The sequence below is a fragment of the Chironomus tepperi genome, unplaced genomic scaffold, assembly GCF_022539635.2.
Source record: "Chironomus tepperi strain 1889 unplaced genomic scaffold, CSIRO-AGI_Ctep_v1 contig_424, whole genome shotgun sequence".
Lineage (NCBI taxonomy): Eukaryota > Metazoa > Arthropoda > Insecta > Diptera > Chironomidae > Chironomus > Chironomus tepperi.
Genome location: NW_027226546.1, coordinates 106,348 through 128,625, shown reverse-complemented (window position 1 = coordinate 128,625; position 22,278 = coordinate 106,348). Strand labels below are relative to the sequence as shown.

Below are 22,278 nucleotides of genomic sequence, written 5' to 3'. Positions count from 1 at the left end.
TTTTCAATAAATTCCACGTAGTTCCAAAAGAAATACCTGCGAAGCAGCTAAAGGAGCAATAAAAATCACAGTAAAATATGATAAAAACTTCATCGTAAAATGCTTTTGCTTGCACAAAGTACCTTTGAATGACTAAAAGTGAACACTGAAAAGACTTTTAAGAAGGAGAAAGCATAAAACTAGCAAGCAAAAGATAAAACATGACTATTTATCTTTCTTTCTTTTTGTTTATTGAAGCGTATTGACACTTCTTTTTTCGACAATAAAGTTTCAAAATTTACACTGTCTGTATTATGGATGAATAAGCATTATGATCACATCTTTTGCATTGATGACAGAAAAGGGCAGTAAAGAAGATATGAAAGTTTGTTTATTTGCAAAAATATCTGCATGATAATGAAGGATGTACACATTTTAATAAATGGGCAACACAAAGGTTGAGTCTTTCGAAATATTTGAGACTGGTGGACGACGTGTCAATAGAGAATCTGCTTACGTCTTGTAAATGTTGTTTAAGTTCATGGAGTGTTCAGAATAGCAGAAAGAATGAAATTATCCATCAAGCAGCACAATATTGATCATATCAGCTATTAATGATTCCAGTGAACCAGCTACAACCCTTTGACAAGTTTCATGAACCTGACCATGTTCAACAACATTTCTCTCAGAATAAGACATTAAATAGGGGTCATGAAAAAGTAAAATGCATCATTGTCAACTGTCACAAGCAAATGGTCTTTGAAAATTGTGTACATAATGAAGTAGCATTCAGTTTAAAGTTTATCGACTGTAAAATTGTGTAAAATATGAAAAATTGAATGAATTTATCCACAAGATTAAATTTTCTGTGCCAGTCATTGTACATACATTGACAGAAGTGAAGCATTGTTGGGAATTTTTCTTTGAAAGTCAATTACAAATTTTTCAATGGATGGAATTTGTGATGAATTTGTATGGTAGGGGGAATTTAGGTTTGTGTAAAATGGATTTATTTTGAAATTTACTTAATCTTGGTGATTTTTACATCAAAACATTCTAAAATGGACACAAAACATTGTAAAACATCGCAAATTGGAGTAAAACATCATAAATGGTTAGTAAAATATTGAAGAACATCTAAAATAGTTGATAAAAGATAATAAAACCGTCGAAAAACATTGAAAATTTCAAAAAACTTGACAAAGCATTCTAAAATTAAGGAAAACATTAAAACATGTGGCATAACATCGGTAAATGTAGCAAAACATCGAATCATGCAGTAAAACATAGTAAAATGCAGTTAATGAAATCTGTAAAATTAGGAAAAATTTAATAAATCTTAATTCAGCATCAACATTATCACAAATCAATTCCCCCTGCTTTAAGCTCAATATCCGATTCGACTCGAACGGATACAGATGTTCTATTCAAAAATTTTAATTGTAAACGTGGCAATTATGATAAAAGTTCTTGTAACTTAAAATCCAACAATTACAAAATTATTATCCTGTCACGTTCTATGAAATAGAAAAAATGTTTTTCAATTCCAATTGTGTAGAAAATTCATCGACATCTGGTTCTGAAGCTCGAAGAAGAAAATGGCAATTTCTATACAAATTGATTCTAAATAAGGGCTTCAATTTTTCCTCAATTCTATATTGTTGTATAGAATAACATGACGGAGTCATATTGTTATACATCTCAATTTTGAGCAATTTCATGTTATTACAATCACAGTTCAATTTAGATTATTGTGTCAAGACTCTCTTTTTTTGGGTTGGAGTAGAAATATCAATATTTGTTACATGTCGTTCAGTTTGACACAACTTGTTGAGTGTTATTTGATGTAATTTATTCATGAATTCGTGTAAGAATATTCTGTGTAATAAAATATTCCACGCAAATTAAAAAGTTGGATTTTGGAATTTCCACAACAAACTGAACATGTTCTTCTTGTTACTAATCTTTGAACAGTCTCTTTTGGGGAATTTACGGTCGTTTAATTTTAGATAAAGAAGTTGAGGCAAAGAAAAATTACCAAAAAAAAGTTTAATAACATGTTCTTGAGGTAAATTAAGTCAAATTTTAGATCAAATTACGGAAATGTTAGCTTAGACATGTATTTGATGGAGATTAATCAAGCATGTCTCTAAATTATAAAGTTATTTTTAATTTTCAGAATTGACTTTCAAAACAATACAATGCAATTAATTTGAAAAAGAATTCTACATCCTGCTATTTGGGCAGACATTAATCAGACATCGAGTAAGAAGAAAGCGGGTCCAAAGTCTTTTGGTTAGATATGACAATTTTGACATTAAAATTCTAAATATAAGTGAGTTTGTCTGTTTCGAATGTCATGACGAGGTTACTAGGATAACATCATGTTGCCTGGATGTCGACACGTGTGTTGCGTGTGCCGTGGAACATGGAATTTTGGTCTCATTCAAGTCACCAGCTCTAAATCTAATTCAAATCTTTTAAATATCATTAAGAGAGTCTTTTTGGAATGGTACACTCTGCTATGTCGTGAACATTGTGTCAATCCTTGTATTACCAGATTTTGTCTCTGGGAATAGAACTCATAAACTCACAAAAGAGTAATACAGATTTCCGGTCTGTTGCCTAACCACTCGGCCCAAGAGGCCTTACCCTCACACTAGATGATACGCCTATGTATGACTCGATACCCCACATCCCACTCTGCACAGACACCACAACTTCTAAACTAATTTAAAATCTAAAGCACAATAGTGTCAAAAGCTTTATTACACATATCGTACAATAAGTAAAACGTCATAAACAGAAATGAAATATAAGACATTTGAAAACCGATAAATTCAATTTCCTCTGAATGCATATCCTTAAGTAATATTTGCAAATAATTCATATTGACTACATAAAAAATGCAGAATTCAGGGATTAAACTACTCATGTCTGTACTACTCATAAAAAACATATTTTTACATCTGTTCAATTTAAATCCAATAAAAAACTTACATTTCCACCTTTCAGTTTCAATTGATTAAGTGCAATAAAGCTTCGCATTTCATTTCTGAGCTTTAGGTACGTACATAATCGTAGAGATGTAAAATCCAATAATTGAGTTCTGTAAAAAGTTGATTGCAAAAAGCACTAAAAAATTTATCATTGACGTGTATTGATGATCTACGGTTTTTGCAGGTAGATGCAAGTGCTTTGAGTCATGACTTTTTTTTCTACCTCTTTAATCGGAATTTGCAGTTTCGATTCAATGAGTTTTATCATTTTATCCACATTTCAGGATGAAAACTTTTCTTCAATTTGAAGTTGTTGATGTCACTTCCAATCGTCATTCGGTTATATCTGCTGAACGATACTAAATCTCGAAGGTACAGATTGCTACGGTATTATTTTTTATGGAAATTCAAATTCTCACTTAGTCAGCTTTTTGTCATTTTGAGAATCAATGTCAGCACCGACTTTTTTGTTGTTAAGGAACAGTCGAGGTATTGATTTTGTGGCTATACAGTCGCAAAATGTTGCGAAATTTTCAAGTATTTTTGTCACAAAATGTGACGTCCAATAAGTACCTAAAAATAGCTCCATTGTTCTTTTGAAAGAAGATGATGTCTGCTTGTTAAGTATCTATATACTTAACAACTTTATCTCAGACTGTAAAGTCGTCAAAACATTGTGTTTATCTTTGTGCAGCTTCGCATTACTTTTAATCTCTACTTGACTTGTGATTTTACTGGGAAATTGCTAAGAATTAATTGTAATTAGAGGTTTAATCTTCTGTAATCAAAATGATTGCTGTACAGTTGGTTACTTAACAATTTAAAAGATGTTTATTGTTTGAAGATTGTAAACAAACTAAATATTTCTATAAATTTCTATGAACGGGGTTTGCAACTATAGAAAGGGGAAAATCAACTAGGTAATTATGGTTGCAAATGCATTTCAAATATTAAATGACAGTTGAAATATTCTCAAAATAACAATATGCAATTCATTAAGAATTATGACAGTAATAATAGAACTAAATAACTGTCAATGCCAATTCCGCGTTAATCAAGTGCTACTCCAAGTATTATTCATCGTAAAATCTTCAATGAAACTACAAAATTATTCAATATTCAAGCTTCTGTACTAATTGGACGATAATGAATTGCTAATAAAGAATCAGAAATTATAAATTCTATTGAAAATTAATATCAGAATCCACAAAGATGATACTTAAAGGTCAATGATACTTTTAGCACTATTCAAGATCATCTTAAAATCACTTTCACTGTAAATTAATTAGAAATCATGCAAAGATGATAATTCTTAATTAAAATACTTAAATAATCATCAAGTCTTGAAACCCAAACACTTCACAAAAGCTTAAAAGCCTCTTAGTTCCGAACTTTTTGACTCTTGAAACTTTATTCCGCTTTATATCGTAATCATCAGCAAATCAAATCCAGATTGCGTAATGTTGAATAATAAAAAAGGTTAAGTGCCTTGAACTTCATGCTGTTGTGAGTCCCTCGTGTCTTACATTTAATGCACAAGTGTTTTTGAGTTAATGTAGGTGTATTAGCTGATATAGTTATATCTATATCACGTTCAACTGTCAGTAGCAATGCGAAAGAGTTGATAAACTTGTCAGGCTTAACAAAAATTAGCATGACAATTGTTGTTTTGGATTTTATATCACTGTGCAACTTTCTCAGAAGGACTTTGAGTCAATTTAGAATGAATTTTTGTCAATTTTGATGACAATATCTATGTAATCGCTGTGGGCATTAGAAAATTGGATTTGTAATTCAATAGGCTGTATACTGACAGCAGGTATAGTAGCTAGAAGATGCCTAGATTTGCAGGGGTGTAAACAGAGGTGCTGGAAAGTTGGGAGTCGACGCTCACATCCCAATTTGGAAAAAATTCTTCAAATTTTTAGAATTTTTCTTGAAAAATCCCAAAACTTACTAAATTTTGGAGATTTATCCAAAATAATACAACTCTTCCTCCCTCAAGCCCCGCTCTACTGTCTGGCTACGCCCCTGTACTTAAGCGATTTAGAGAACCAATTTACAGCCAATCGGCAAATTCGGTTGTTTTCACCAAACGACTATCTAAATCTATTGTCAACCTGATTGCAACATTTCAATATGTCTCAATCGGGGAATCGACTACAATTACTCAACTTTTGCGAATCTGAAATACCTTCAAATATAGCTTAAACCAATCTGGTTTTAGAAAAGAGATAATTTAAGTTTGAACTTTTCATCCAATAAAGTCAAATAACAACTACCTTGAACACGAGATAAATGATAGTCAAATGTCCTTCTTTGTCACATTTAAAATAGCCAAAATGAAACATTTTCTTTCTAAGTCTGGCTGAAATTCATAGTTTTTACAATTTTAACACAGTTTGGAGTAGTATATTGGAACTTAATATGAGTTTAGCTTCTCTAATTTGAAGCTATGCCTTATTCTTATCACAACTAAGTCACTTTGCTGACGGCAAACCATTTAAAAGTCACGAAGATACCCTGTCAGCGTCATTAACTTTGTCTTCCTTCCATTAAATGACTCAGCACGAATATAAAAAGTCAACAACTTGATAAGAGACAAGACATGACCCCTCTTACCTCATTTTTTGTTGAAAGAAACTATTATTAAGCATCTTACTACTTTGTCATTTGATATCTACTGCGATTGTTCCACTCACTGTCAAGGACATGTCATGTACTCTTTTCTTTTGTATCATTTATATCCACTGCTGTTATTACAAGTTCCTATTTAATGTAACAGTTTGAACATTTAATCTTACATCACGTAAAGCATCTGGATGTACTTGACAATAGTTACATGGGATGCGTTATCATGCTATGAACATGAATTGGAATATATGCAGCAGTCATGTTGTCAGTTTCACTGACTTGAACACGTATCAAAACATCAACACCATCAACGGTGATGAAGGTGCTTTCTATAGCACTTGACATTAAAAATCGTTGAGCTATTCATGCAAATTTAATGAATTCGACACTAACTGCCTGTCTATGTCACAATAGATGGACTATAATGACTTTATAGACAAAGGCATGAGTCTTTAATTGTTTCGAGATCATCTTGATTTGAGAATTAAAAATTTAATCATAGGAAGTGCCGCATACGACATGCAAAGAATGATTTGTAACTAAGCAGGGCATCACGACATGTGAATTTAATATGTTCAATACATATACATGCGGAATCATTACCATATCACGTTTATTACGGAACACAATGCTTTTTAAAGTTTATCAACCTAAAAATGCTTGAATCATAGCTTGAAATATAAACAAAAGTTATGCGAAAATTCAGCACATGGTAATGATACATCTGCTGAAAAACAAGTTATTGTGTCTGTTTAGTTTGAATGACTAGCTTATGGGCTAGGTTCGTAATTATAACTGTTCAACAAATGAACAGATTTTTTTCTAAGCCTCTTCATAACGTTGAACTTATCTTGTGGATTGAACAGAGTTCTCTTGGAATTTGTACATTTAATACTGCGGTTCCGTTTTGAATTAAGTTTTATTATTTTCATTTCTTGATCGCTTCTTAATTTTTTTTTATTGGTGAAGTTAATGAGTAAAGTAATAAATAATAGCGATTCATCATTAGAATGTGCAATTAATCTGCAAAGTATTTTGTTTTGGTACTTTTAAGTTTAGGCTTTGAGAATCTTCATATCAGATTTCTATTTATATTGGAAGATTTTGGATTGTCATGACTGATTGGGACTTGAGTAAGTTAATACAAAACAAGAATCAATAATACATTAGAAAGCCACATATGGAACTAGCATTTTATAGCTCTGTGATGAGAGAATGAACTAGATGTTGAAGAGCGTGGGTTCCAATCTCACTCTGAATCTGTAATCAAATCTCTCAACCCGATCGGTACACATTCAAATGTTGACTTCACGGTATTGAGTCAGTAGCTCTTGAAGCAATTAACAATCTTTGGATCAAATTATACAGCTAATTAGGCCCCGCCATGACAATATCACAATATGTCCTAATCGTGTATGAATCAAGAATGCATATACCAATAATCTGATACATATTTAGTAATATTCTGTCAATTCTGCCCGAATGGCATAATAAAGTTGTTAAGTCAACACTCACGTCGCTCAGTTGTAAACTTCAAAACGTCACAGAGTCATGATTAATACCTTTACAGCATCGAAACATTGTCTTAACAACAAAAAGGTGTGATTTACTGAATTTTGCAACTCGGACACTTATCCGTAGGACAGATAGTCTCTTCATAGACATGATAATAAGTAAAACTGTGCTGATCAACCAAGTTATCGCATCCATATCATCTCTCACTATCATCACAAATGCATTCCAAAACTCGTAATCATTATCATAAAAAATATGCCATAAAAAATGCATAAGCCACTTATCCAAAAACTCATTCAAAGCTCTTTACGGACAAAAATATTTGCGAAAGTCTCTTCGCCTCTTCTATCGTTATTATGTCGTGAAGGTTGTTTTCAAAAAAAAGATTGTGATGAAAAATTCCATCAATATTATTAAATTCATGACACATCTCATCTGAGAGTGTAAATATTCAGCACCACATTCATTCATCTTTGCTCATTTTCATTTTCATCTCTTTTGTACATGTTGGGGACAGTTAGAAATGATGTCTATATGGGGTTTTTCAGTTATTATGTTCAGGGAGGTTAGTACCGTACCGTACCAACCAGGAACCAGGAAATGCTAAGAAAAACATTCAAGATCCGGTACAGTTCATCCTGCACGTCATTTACAAACAAACCCCAATCAACTAAATTGTTAAAATACATAAATTCATGAATCAAATAAGCAATCAATGAAAAAGGTAAAGATATACACACAACCAGAAGTGAGTATTTTATCAAGGCAACATGCTTGACAGAGATTTGATGTCTGAGGTACTCGAAAAAAAATTATTATTTTTACAGCACATTCAATAAAAATTAACTTTTTTTTTTGCAGACATTTCATAATGATTTTTTATATTTAAAGAAAGTGAAAAGAGGTTTGGCAATTCCGCTAAAAAAAAATTGGCAATAAATTTTTGAGCTTTTTTTCAGCAATAAGTCAGAAGATATTTTCGTTTGATTTATTTAATTAATACGTAAGTGAATGATAATCAGCCATTAAATCCATTTTTAATTTGTTTCTATTAATGGCACACATAGTAATGTACTGTAAATATAGTATTAATCTTAACCTTGATCTTTGAAGGCTATTAAAATAATTTCGCAATTTTCCTTCATTCCATCGAATTGTTTGCTACCTAGTTGTGCAAAATTGTGCATTTTATTTGAGAGATTAAAGGTGATATTGCGTTGTAACGCATTTTAAGGAATGCAATTTATTTTGCATGGAAGGCACGTTGATGTTACATAAGTACTTAAAACTGCAATAAGGTTGTAAGTTGCTGTATTGTTAAGGTAATGTCAAATAAGCTTCAATTTGATTGAATACTCGATATAAGAAGTTCGAATTTCGATTTCGAAAAATTTTTTCCACATGAATACTTTGATCTTTAATTTTTACTTAATTACACGTTTTTTAAACGTTTAAATGATTAAAAAATGTAGAACAAACGTGAGCAAAGCAATTAACATCATATTTTCTTAACTAATTCACTCCAATTAGCTAAAATTTACAAATTTTAATAATTTTCTCATCAAAACTGTTTGTAAACAAATGAAAAAAATTGTAAGAAATTCAAAATTTAACGTCTTTTGATTTTTCTTTCAATTGATTAGGAAGTTTCATGATTTTCTCCTAATGTTGTCACTTCATAACTTGCTTTACAACATTTATATAAAACTGGATTAATTTCCCAACAAAAGAACAAAGTGACCTACCAAACTACTTTTGATTCCGCTCTATAAACTGAATTAAATACGAGAAACTCTTCAATAAAATGTGAGAATGCACTCTTAACTTATGCAATTCCTGTATTTCTTATTTATTAATACATATTGTCATGAGATAAAAGAGCTATACTCATTTATATTTATTCTCTCACTCTCATCAATGTTCACACCGTGCAGTCATCTTCGTTCCTAATAAGATGATTATAATAATTTTTATGCAAATAAAAGTGAAATAAAATTTTAAAGTCTTGGATAAGTGAATGTTTATGTTTCATAAGATACCTACTCCATTTCGTAAAATTCAAAGAATTAAATCTTTCATGCTATGAGTAATGTTTTTGTTGGGCTTATGAGTCTAAGCTGCAGCTTACGTGCTTCATGCATTTTACAAGTCGATTATGTAATCTTTTTGAAGTATATTTTAATTTGAGGTAGTATTCTAGACAATTAAAAATAATTGCAATTTAGAGGTTGGTAGGTTATAGGCATCAGATTAAATAGAGTTATAGCTTGGTAGGGATAGCTCTGTTAGGGTGCAAGGGTAGTGATGGGGAGAGGGTTTGAATATGGATCGCGGAAAACCCTTGCAAATTATTGCAGTAAAATGCAGCAATGGCGTAGTGGTTAGTCTATCGACTCTAACGTCACGGGTTCGATCCCAGGAAAAGTCTAGTCGGAATCGGGTGCTTTTATGGTGTTATTAGTTAGGTAGGTAGATTGTATTGGTGTACCCTGGGCCATGCAACTGCGCAGAATTGAATGACAATTCATCAAAGCGAATTAAAGGATAATTTTCAAATAAGGGAAGGGGAAGGGGTGACTTAACTTCCAACCTCTCCGCCTCAATATGTCTCTGCTGTTTATATCGACCGATTGGACCCAATTCTCAAAATTGACTCGAATTTTGAATGAAGCAGATCAATCTAGACTTCATATGAACTCCATCTCCTAATTTATCTTGCTCGATTCATGATCAAGTGCAAAGTTAAAGGAACTTGACACAATTTGAACATCTTCATATTACAGCTACGCACCTGACAGCTGTACATTACAGTAATTTGAAAACATTACATTTTTAATCCATACGGTGTGCCCATACGAGCATACTCATCAAATGAAAAACTTACCAAAAACTTAATTTTTTCTTACAAATCAACGTAAAAGTTGAACAAAAAAAGAGAATTGATTGAGAAAAAGAGAATAAGCATACATTAACAGGTTGTAAAACGTGAGCGAAGCCACTGCCGAAAACAGAAGAAGAAAAAAAAGCTATCGAAAGACTTTATTTCCATGTTAATAATATTCAAGATATTCGAGACTGTTATTCGCTCAGTCTCAATTATCGTTTAGTTCATTTTCAGACGTCGTGTCGATCGTGCAGAAAAATAAATATTAAATCTCTTTAATTTTTTTTATTTTATTTTTCATCAGCCGTGGCGCGTCTATAGTTAAGAAGAAGTTAATACCAAAAAATAATATTCATCGATCGTCACAAATGTGAAAGTACATAAGAGTGTATTACAAGTAAATAGGTATTGCCATTGTCTTCTTTTTTTTTGTGAAAAAGTTATTACTGTGTGTACACATATTGAGTTCAATAAGAGAAATGATGATGAAGAAGAAGAAGTTGTAGTGAAAAAATTGTTTACATTGATTCCATGTTATGCAATTGTGGTCAATTTTTTTTTTGTCTGTTGAAAGTTTTTTATATATATGTACTGCGTGACCTTCCTTTAGTCTCACTCATCATACACCATAGATTGACCTCCTCAATTTTTTTTTATTAACACACCACCTGCTTAATTCCATTTAATTTCTTCAAAAAATTATTTCGATTTCAAATTTCAATTTCATTTTTTTTTATATAAAGGCAAAGAAATTGTTGTTGCTCGATTCCATACGTTTGGCCACATGATGAATTCTTGAAAGTGAAAATTTCTCTCTCTTTTCTCTTTGGTATCTGTGTGACTCCGTTACATGTACCAATCCGGTATTGAGTATTTGTTGTAAAAAGAATGTGTTTTAAGAGATGTAGTTGGGGTAGAGGCTGGGGAGGAGGCTTTAGGTAGCAAATAGAGCAGTGGTAGGCAACCTGTGTGCCGTGGTACACTAGTGTGCTGCCAAAATGCCATAAACCTTATAAATTGTACGGTTTCGATCGAGGTTAACAATCAATGTGGATTAAAGGTTGTCCAGCACTGACGTAGAGGAACTCCTCATCACCAAATTTGCCAATAATTCAAATTTTGGACCTAAAAGCTTGTAACTAAGGCGTTACCAACCCCCTTACAAAATACCGTACCTTCAGACTTGCTCCAAACTCTACTTCATGTCGCGCTATTAAAATTCCTATCTCCATACCACATATGAGTTAATTCATGTGCTAATGATCATAGAAACATAGCTTGATCGATAAAAAATCCAAGAAGATGACACAAAAATTCCACTTGACAATAAAAAATCTATGTATGAAAAGATAAAGAAACTCTGCCAAATATGAAAACTGGTTTTTAATACCATATACATGCACATACATGTAAAGTCTCGTCATTCACACGCATTATGAGAGAGTTAGATGAAGAAGAAGCAGCACAAATAAAAAAAGAAAATATTTTGTTGTTCAGATTCCCGGATGACAAACTGCGAATCACATTGAGATTTGTGACTTAAAATGACAATGACTGTGCATAAATAATATTTGATTGTGACTTTTAGAATGACTGTAAACACTTCCGATTGTCGTCAATGTCTTGAAAGACTTGTATTGAAGTGATTTTTATTAAAAGTTGTGGCTTTTTTGACAACGTCAATTGAGATATTATTAAAATTGTGGATTAGCAGAGCTTTATGTCAAGGATTTGGATTTTTGTGGTATTTTATAGCGTTTTGTATCAATGAGAATCACGGGTATAGCCAGAAAGGGATGGGATGTTAGCTTGACTCCCAATTTTCTGAGTACACCCCTAATGAGTACTCAATTATGCATTCAAAGTATTCAAAATTAGATCAGAAATCAAGCACAGAAAATCATTAATTTAACTAGGTTAATTTTTGTAAAAACAGTCCAATGCGTTGTATTTGACTTGAATTGTGGAAACTGAAGTCTGAGCCCTAACTCAGACACATTAAAATTAGAAAATCAGGGCAAAGATATCAAATGTTTAAATAAATTCGTGGTTTGAGAATGAAAAGTGAATGTGGCTTTATAATTGAATGTTTCAAAATTAAATTTGTAGCTGTCAAGGCTAGGAAATTCTTGAAAAAATTCAATAAAATTTCAGCATTTCCTTGGCATTTCCTGACACGATTTTTGCAATTCTTTATATTTTAAAGCTAATAGTGCTTGGATTTTTGGAATAATCAGGAGTTTTTATCCTTTGTTTGCTGTCTGAACCATCAAAATTTCAACCTGTCGATAAATATCAATTCTAATTCATTTCAAAATTATTGAACTAAACTCTATAGAATCAAAAACAGAATTCAATCATTCCACCCGAGCGACAAAATTTAGAAGGCTCTGTCATGGAGCCAGAGTTGCAAAACAGGTGCCTGTGATAAGCAAAAACCACACAATTTCAAAGTTTTCCTACAAAACCATACAAATTATCAAGAATTTGTAGGGTTTTAGCCTGTCACAGGCACCTGTTTTGCAACTCTGCATGAGGCTTTTAAACTTCCACTTTTACTATTGTAATAAGTCATTCCGTTTGGTAGCCATTTAGTTGCAATTTGGAATAAACAGGTCCGTGTCGGAGCATTCTTCAACTGTGTCGCTCGGGATTCTACCCAGCAAGAACAGCCGTACCAAACCTCAATCAACTACAATTAAGCAATTTACAATTTTTTCCCCTCAAATTCAAAGCAAAAAATTCCAAAAAACCTTAAAAAATTAATTTTGTGTTAAATTAATCAGCAGATGAATAAAAAGAAGAAATACGTAATTCCAATTAATTGTTTTTCTGAAACATGAAATGAATATAATTGTCATTTACGCTAATTTTGTGAAAATTAAGAGACAAACATAAAAGAATTAAATAATTTTAATTATATATGGTGCAAGTAAGCAAAAACAATCGAAAAAAATTAAAACATAAAATTCCCATGAAGCATTTTACATAAAAATAAAGTTTGATCACGAAAATATTCGACAGTGCTTCATTGTTTCTGTGTCAATTCATGTGTATATGTGTGTTATGAAGTGTCTTTATGTAAAAAAATATAAACAAAAAAAATTTATTGTGACATATTTGTGTGTGCATTCCACAGAGGGATCCATAAGGCATTAACAATAATAAAGTGAGACAAATCGGATTAACGATCAACCAGACATGTATGCTGTGGAGGTGCGCGGTGCTTACAAGTATTATGGGAAGCCGAAAGATCCGAAAATCATCTTAAATCGATTGAATATGACCGTCGCTCCAGGTTCTATGTAAGTTTTGTTATTTGGGGATTTCTGAGCTTTTATACCTTTATTTCTGTCGAGTCATTGAAGATACAGATGCTGTGTAGTGGAACTTGTGTGTTAAATATCAAATGCAATCGTAATATGATAAATTGTTATGTAAATATTTACGCGGTGATTTTTTTGTCAACAAGGGTGTAGTCAGAAAGTGGCTTTTAGATAGGTCTGAACTATTCGTGTATACAGTTTTGTTTTGTGTGTCATGCTTAATCTGGGATGGGAATGGGATTCTCGCAGAGTGACTGCAATATGGCAAACACCTAAGTCATCATAAAAATGGATCAAAATTAGTCATTATGGTGCTGTCAGGGCAATCTTGTATCCATCCCGCTACCAAAAAATGTAGTGGATCTACTAGCAAACAGTATGAATTGTTTGGGACAGCTTTGAAAGATACAAGGATCCAGCAGAAAAATACAATTCGTACAATTCGTAATAACAGATTTCGAGTCGGATTTTCCACACAACTTTCAATTTTCAGTCACATGCTCCTGCCACTGAGCTGTTTGAGCTATTGAGGGTTTCTTGACTATGTGGCAAAGCGCCATGCATAAATCATACATTTTCTGGATCTTCCTTATTGCTGAACTTCCAATCATAAACCATTGAAAGGCGTTTGCAGGAATTCCATTCCAACATTTTAACCCTCAATTTTTAAACAATACAGCAAATCACGGAAGACAAGAAATTAGCAAATATTTCTAAAAGTTATTGAATTTCCTGACTACACCCCTAGATAAGATCTCTAATGCAGAGGTTCAACCTTCTTAATATTAACTTAAGTGCTTGAAAGTTTCCTTTCTGATTCTGCGCAAATCTTTATTTCCTCAAGGTTATTTGATTAATTTGTTCTTATGATTCGCAAAATTGCGAATTATAAAATTTTAATAAATTAACATGCAGGAGCCTTTCATCACAACTGATTAAAATTAGAGCAGACTCATAAACAAAGTACTTCATTAGTTTGATTTTCTTTAAAAGTCCATGAATCAAGGATGAAGAATAAGAAACTTAGAGGTGAAAAAAGCCATAACAATAATTTAACTAGACATCTGCAAAACTTCTTTATTGCCTTTACGTTCGTTTACCTGAAGATTGCTTCTGATCATGATGATTGTTATAATTTTTTAGGAGATGATCACAATTGCCATTAAAATATGTCACGAGATTCAACAATAATAAAGCTTATTTGCTGAATATTCTACCTTAAAGTTATTAGGTTTTGTGATAATATTTACTTATCAAAAACGTGTCGAATGTATTTTTGGTAAGAAGCCAATCCAGTTTTAGGCAAGTTTTAGGGGAAGCCGGAAATTTTATTCCAGATTTTCTGGTTTTTGAGGATGTCCAAATGGATTTGGATGGGGATATTGTTGATAAAAGTTTCTTAAAATTTTCTCATTAACTTATTTTTGGGACTGAAACAAATACTTTATTAATGAGTGTCTGAGCAGAAAATGATCTTGGGTTTCGAGTCATATATGATCGATTCTCCAAATAAGAGAGCTAAGCATCTGTGTTTCAAGAGTGCTGTCGATATGACAAGGATTCGTGCAAAGCTCATCACATTGCAGCTTATTATATAAATGGTTAGAGCTCTTGTCCCTAACAGTCAATGAGTAAACTCATCTAATTGAGCTTGCTCATGAATATACTCAATCAACTTAATTGAGTATGCTTAATTTTGTAATCATACTCATGACAATTAATGGCAAGTATTGACAAGTAATGGTCCTTGTCTGTTCAAGTATTCTATCGATTATTATAGATTTGCATGCTAATAGAGAGTGAGCATGATAACACGGTATCATCATGTTCAGGGGGAATGACAAGGGGGATCAAACCAAGGAACCTAGTCAAAGTGGAGCCTTTGGGCTTCTCAATTGCTTCTATTTTAAGAATAGAGGACTGATACAAACCTCTCATAAGGAGATGAGATTAAGGGGTTGAGACAAATTTCTTAGAGTTCCAAAGATCATCTAAGAATCAAAATCAACAGTTTCTTCATCCATTCTATTGGATATGTTTGTTTTCTCTAGAACTTCAAACCGGAATTCCAAAACATTTTGTCTAATTTATCAATTAACAAGTATATTAATGATATGCAGTTTGACTTTTCAAATCAAACTCAAGGACACATAAATGAAACTGAAAAGGCATTCCCAAAATAAGGAATCTGGTGCCATGAATACAAATCTGCATAAAGATTAAGATTTCTTAATCATTTGAATGAGTATATCCAAAAATTGATGGAAAGTTGCATCCATGAGACTTTTTTGAAAAATGCCAATAAGTTGCCACAACTGATAATTGTTTGAACAAATGTGTTTTACGAGTATCGTCAATAAGCAGCTGGGACTATTGAGCAATTCTCATTAAAAGTTCAAAGATGACGTCACATAAGAATGATCCCCAGGAATTAAAATTCCTAACAAATTAAGTACAAAACATCTCATTGAGACTTTATTGATCATAAACAAATGATTGCATCAATATTAAACGTTTAGTTCCGTTGATCACGCACAATACACTGTGTAATGTTAAAGTTAATAAGCAAATGTTATCTTCACCTTCGAACATTTCTATTTGACTATTCATTCATTAATTTCATGATTTTTTTCCAACACCCTTTTAGATATGGCTTGATGGGCGCGTCAGGTTAGTGTTATGGTCAATGTCAGTGCTGTCCAAACATTGTGTCGCGGTACATTAGTGTTAAATGGTCATGAAATGCTATAAATCGCATACCATGTGTCAACAGCCAATATGTGCCGCGGTTCGAAAAAGTTTGAGCAGCACTGGCCAATGCCAACAATGATTGATATCTTTTTATGTCCAATTTGATGTCATTTAATTTTTTTTGCATAACGAAACAATTTTGACAATTTTTTAAATCAATCAAATTTAGGTTGCGGCAAGACGACATTACTTTCATGTATAATCGGCATGATACCATTAGATGGTGGTGAAATTACCGCATTAGGACATAAGACACAGGCAAATGAGATACAAAAAGCAGGACACAGAATTGGCTATATGCCACAAGAGACAGCTTTAATTGGAGAGCTTACAATCAAGGAGACTATTTATTATTTTGGTAAAATATTTCAAATGGAATATGAAAAGCTTAAAGAAAGGTACGAGATGTTACATAAACTACTTGAGTTACCACGTGGTGATCAGCGTGTTGAGGAATGTTCAGGTGGACAAATGAGGAGAGTTTCATTTGCAGCTGCTTTAATTCATGAACCAGATCTGTTGATTCTTGATGAACCGACGGTAAGTTAAATTTAACGGATTTTTAAAATTTGAATAAGTTTTGCTGAGCATTTTAGTGAATTTTCAAGTTTCTATCAATATTTTCAAGTTATGGCATGAATAATTCAATGAATTAAGGTTTAATATGTGAATAACATTGTGATTCAGCTTACATAATCGATTATAAGGCTATAATCGCATTAATTTTAATTTTTTGTTAATTTTTCCTGAATTTCAAGAATTTTAAAGCCAAATTCAAACAAATTTTAGCCGTTAATATGCAATTTATGAATGTCTGTTAATGACATAATCATGCAAAAAACCCGCAACACACGAACAGCAAAAAAATGCTTGAAATACGGAAATGCAAACAAAACTAACATTCAAGTCTATTTTAAAAACCATTGACTAAAATTCAAAATTACTTAACATGTTCACAGGTCGGTCTAGATCCAATATTGAGAGAAAAGATCTGGGACTTTATGCTGCATGTAACACGAACCAGTAAGCTTGCAATAATCATCACAACACATTACATCGATGAAGCAAAGCAAGCAGATCGATGTGGATTAATGCGGAATGGAATTCTTCTAGCTGAGGATACGCCACTTAACATTATAAGTCGTCACGAGGTTGATAACCTTGAGGAAGCATTCTTAAAGTTATGCATGAAACGTGGTGTATCTGAAGATGCTGTTGACACTGACATGATAGCCGCACAACAATGTAGTGAATTACAGATGGATAATTTAGAGTTGCAGGAGAGAGGCGAGAAGCCAATGCATGGAAATGATAAGAAAATTGTGCCTATAACAAATAACAATAATAATATTCAAAATCATAACAATAATTGTGCCACTAGTCAAGAACAAGAACAGCCAACTCCACCACACCAAACCGTAGCGACTGTATTCAAGCGTAAAAAGTACACTTGGTCAACACTTCAAGCGCTATTTGTTAAAAATTATTTGCAAATGAAAAGGCAACCTGCGTAAGTATCTATTAACGTGACGTAACTACGAAATATTTTCACATTTATTTGGTTTTTTTATTTTCGAAATGTGAAATTTATTTTCGTTTTTAGCGCATTTTCCTTCAAGTGAAGACGCTATTGTCTGTCTGTCCGTCTGTCTGTCTGTCCGTCTGTCTGTCCGTCTGTCTGTCCGTCTGTCTGTCCGTCTGTCTGTCCGTCTGTCTGTCCGTCTGTCTGTCCGTCTGTCTGTCCGTCTGTCTGTCCGTCTGTCTGTCTGTACGGGGAAAATGCGCTACCGTCGGTCACTCGTGACCACATCTATACTAGTTATTCAATTTTTTTTAATTTGATTCATTTCTTTTGCAGTGGCGTAGCATTCATGAGTATAGTGCCGATATTACAGATTGTATTCTTTTATATGGCAATCGGTGGAAATCCCATTGGACTTAAATTTGGCGTTGTAGATGAAGAAATAAACTATAATGATTGCTTTAATTCATCACTAATAACAACGATAGCACATGAAGATACATGCGATTTACACAAAGTATCATGTCGATTTATACAGGAATTTCAAGATAATGTGGCAATTAAGCAGCATTATAGGACATTTGATGAGGCATTTGCGGATGCAAAGAAGGGAAAAATTATTGGATTTTTATATTTTGCAAAGAACTTTACAGAGGCATTAGATACAGTACAGAAGGAAGGTCGTAATGCTGATGATGGATCAGCTGACAATAGCCGTATTGACATCTACATGGACCATTCTGACTTACAATTGACATTCTTCCTGCAATCAAAATTCTATCAAATGTACAAAAACTTTACACAACATATGATGTCGGACTGTAATTTGCCAATGAAATTAGGAAATATTCCTGTCAATTTTGAACAGCCAATTTACGGTAGCTACGATACAGACTTTAAGCATTCAATGGCACCGCCAATGGTAAATATTTACGTCGTTAATCTTGAAATTAATTTTTTTTTTGCTGAATTTTTTTTTACTTCATGATTTTTGTAGTTGAAATATTTGCTTAAGGTTTTTGGAGGCTATGATAGTTTGCTATCTGTATGTCTTCTTTCGGGTCTGACAAATTGGTTTATTGAGTTTCGGAAGCTTTGATGAGCTTTAAAAGCTTTTAATAATTTGGATTTAATACAGATTTCATAAAGTTTGGGAATTATGAGGGTATGGGGAGGATATGAAGAGGGTCTTCAAGTTTTTGTGGGGTTTGTGAGAAATGGGTCGATTAGCAGTGATGTAACAGGGATGGGAAAATTGAGGGCATTGCTCGAACTAACGCAATTGGACACCTAAATGGTAATCCTGTGCCGTAGCAATATACGGCGTTCGGTTCATGGCATTTTCAAAAAAAAATTCCGGAACACTAATCGGCCGTGGCACACAGGTTGCCCACCACTGCTTTAGATTCTTATATTTGCTCAAAGCTGTCTGGACTCCATTTTAGAGGCGCCTCCATTCATCAAGTCAATTTTTTTTGTTATCCAGACTTCACTGGATGTGTCTTTTTGAGTCCAGACTTTTAAAGTACTACCAATTCAGCTATTGCTGTCCATTTCATGACATTCAAGTACATTAGTATGCAAAACCAGAACATTGTGTTAGCCGTCATTTTTGAATAACACCTGACAAATATCCAAACTAATTGCAAATTTTTTTCATATATTTTTATTAAATTATAACTCGATTAGTGCCTAACTAATTGCTTAACTCATTAATTTATTCCATTAATTTTAGATCATGGTCATGATGTTCTACATCGCAGCTGGTTTAACTGTTGCTATTTTCATTGCTGATCGAAAGGAAGGCTTCTGGAATCGAACATTATTGGCTGGCGTTACGCTTAAGGAACTTATGCTTGTCCACATCCTGACACACTCTACAGTCTTGATCATTCAACTTATTGAGACAATCTTCCTTATCGCATTTGTCTTTGGTGCTGAAAATAAAGGAAGTAATCTTGGTGTCATATTCCTGCTTATGATGCTCGCGTACTCGGGAATGTTTTTCGGAATGCTGTTATCTGTTGAATGTAATGATCTCAGAGAAGCAAATTTCGTATTGACTGGCATTGCTACTCCAATGGTTGTACTTGCTGGTGAGTAATCGATTGATTTTTTTATGAATGAATGGCATGTTAAGTAGTTTATGTGGATTTCCAATGAACTTTTTAACACGAATTGTAATTGAAAATTGGAATAGTAATAAATAGTAGTCAGGCAGACCAATACAAACTGCTCAATTGAATGTGACGATTAATTATGTCGTAAAGTTAATCTTCATGAGATGTGACAATGGGAAATTAACAGGTTTTGTATGATCCGGAGGCAAGCAGTGCTTTGTCAATTAAACAGTCAACAAGTTCGTATCATTGACTACATTTTATGGCACGTTTTTATTTATGTCTGTAACTTCTAATTGCAAATACGTATTTTTAACATTTGTAATGCCATACAGTCACAGAAATAAAAGTGCACGCTGTTATCTAATTATGATTTATATGCAAAAAGGTTATGCAAAAATTATTTATTATTTTAACAATAGCGGCAGTAAAGACATTGTGAAAAACAAGCGACACTTACATTTCGTGGCTAATGAATTTAACTGAAATCAATCTAATTAGATATGCTGAAATTGAACTTCATTATCACAAAGTAGCTTTACACTCATTGGAGTAATTGAAATAATAATGATTGGTTATTATTGGGAAACATTTTGGTTAAAATTACTATTTTGAAAGTGGCGTTTCAAGGACTGAACTTATGATGGAAGTAAGAATAGGAGTGGAACCGGAGAAACACAAATGAAGTCGTTACAGGCATTTATAGCTCCCTCAGAAGGCCTACTTAAGTTCCCCCCAAACATACAATAAACATACTCAACTAAATGAGCGTTCTCTTGAGTATACTCAATTATTATGATTAGGAATGCTTAGTTTTGTGGATATGCTTATGAGTTTTTTGTCTTACATTAACATCAACTCGAATGTTACATGGAGTCGAGTCGAATTTAGTCGACTTTTTCATGTGAAATCCAAGTCGACATCGAGCAATGACTTTTTACGTAACGCGATAAAACGATATTTTGACATCAAGCCCAAACCCAACTCCTCCAACTTCCATAATCCAATGTTTAACTGTTTCACCTCAAATCTGACCTCTCTTCAGATCCTCAAATCTGACCTCTTTCGAGCCAGTCCTCTTTAAGAGTGTGTCGTAATGAGCGAACAACCCCTAATCGTACATGAAATCATATTTTGGCAAAGTGTGCGGTACTTTATAATCACTTTGATCAATTCCCAACCTTTGATTCTATTGTAGCTAAACTCATGGCCCGACTTCGCATGCATGCTTCAAGCCCTAACTGCCATGAAAAGTCTCATTATACAAGATTACTTACATGCCTTGCTAGTCGCATAAATCAATTGAGATCCAGAGCCAAATTATACAAGATTACAAAAACATTTCGCTATTCTACATGCAAATTTTTACCACTTAATTCGCAAAAATTCAAAAATTTTGAAATAATATGCACAAAAAATCCATAAAATTTATAATAAGCCTAGAATCAATTTATCATAATTTTAAATAATAACTGATTAAGGCATCAGATAATTGCTACCTTTTTGCATACAATAATAGAGTTTAAGCAATTTTACCGTGAATAATTCATCTCGTTGCACTTTTTGTATCATTATAAAGCAGTTAGTCTATGCTTAATAATATATAATTACCGTAAATTGAATTAATTTCCTGCATAAGCTGAGCTTGAATGTCTGCATTTATATTTTTGACAGATTTTTAATTCATTTCCTTTTTTCTTTAAATTTCAGGTATGTTTTGGCCACTTCAAGGCATGCCAGTATTCCTGCAGTATGTATCTTATTGCATGCCATTCACATTGCCTTCAATAGCTGTAAGAAATATTATGATGAAGGGCTACTCGTTCTTCGATCCGTCAGTATTGAAAGGTGCTGCAATCGTGACAAGTTGGGCATTCTTTGCTGTATTTTTAGGGTTACAAGGTTTAAAACGGAAAAAGTATAGTCGAAATACATAAATTAAGGTGCTTTATTGCTTATTTCTTTTTATTATTTTTTAATTGTAACATATTCCTTACCTTAATGCTTTTTTTTTAATTATTTGTTTATTATTTTTCTACCTTTTGTACTTTTTATGTTGTAAATTTTATATCTGATATTAAAGTTTAATGTTGTCTTGAGATGGAGATGAGAAAGTTTTCTTTTATGTAGATTTTAAACGCTTTTGTTCATTTCAGAAAAATTCAAAAGCTTTTTTAACTTTCAGGGTATTTTCTAACATTGTAATTAAGCAGTGGTGAACGAACTGTGAGCCGCGGCACATCTTGATTGTTAGTGTGGACCGAAACCGCATTCGGCATCCTATTCATGGGGTTTCCAAGAATTTTTAATGTCACACTTGTATATCGTGGCATAAAGGTTGTCCAACTCTGTGATAAAGTGTTGATCAACAACATGAACTTAGGAAGGGCCCGATTGCATATTATGTAACTCAGGAATGGCCTTTCTTCAAAAAGAACAATAGAATTCAAAAAAGTGTTGTTGCTTCAGTCTCCTAGGCCAGTTGTGGATAACCTTTTAATTTTCCGGTACATCTTGATGATAAGCATCGACTTAATTAGCTGCACAA

At 32.9% G+C, this 22,278-nt stretch overlaps 1 protein-coding gene across 1 annotated transcript; it reads left to right on the top strand.

Annotated features, from left to right (window-relative positions):
* Window positions 1-10,219: 10,219 nt before the first annotated feature.
* On the top strand, window positions 10,220-21,847 carry LOC139097525 (ABC transporter G family member 20-like). The gene is made up of 8 exons (XM_070649398.1): window positions 10,220-10,416; window positions 13,151-13,316; window positions 15,985-16,007; window positions 16,258-16,628; window positions 17,048-17,598; window positions 17,947-18,532; window positions 19,346-19,706; window positions 21,441-21,847. Exons 2-8 carry the CDS (start codon window positions 13,213-13,215, stop codon window positions 21,665-21,667), a joined length of 2,223 nt encoding a protein of 740 aa, XP_070505499.1. The 5' UTR covers window positions 10,220-10,416; window positions 13,151-13,212; the 3' UTR covers window positions 21,668-21,847.
* Window positions 21,848-22,278: the final 431 nt, after the last annotated feature.

Bases quoted from the DNA above. Each gene is read 5' to 3' on its own strand.
- LOC139097525 (XM_070649398.1), top strand. From the start codon at position 13,213: ATGTATGCTGTGGAGGTGCGCGGTGCTTACAAGTATTATGGGAAGCCG. The intron at 17,599-17,946 runs GTAAGTATCTAT...TTTCTTTTGCAG, and splicing joins CAAATGAAAAGGCAACCTGC to TGGCGTAGCATTCATGAGTA. The intron at 18,533-19,345 runs GTAAATATTTAC...CATTAATTTTAG, and splicing joins ATTCAATGGCACCGCCAATG to ATCATGGTCATGATGTTCTA.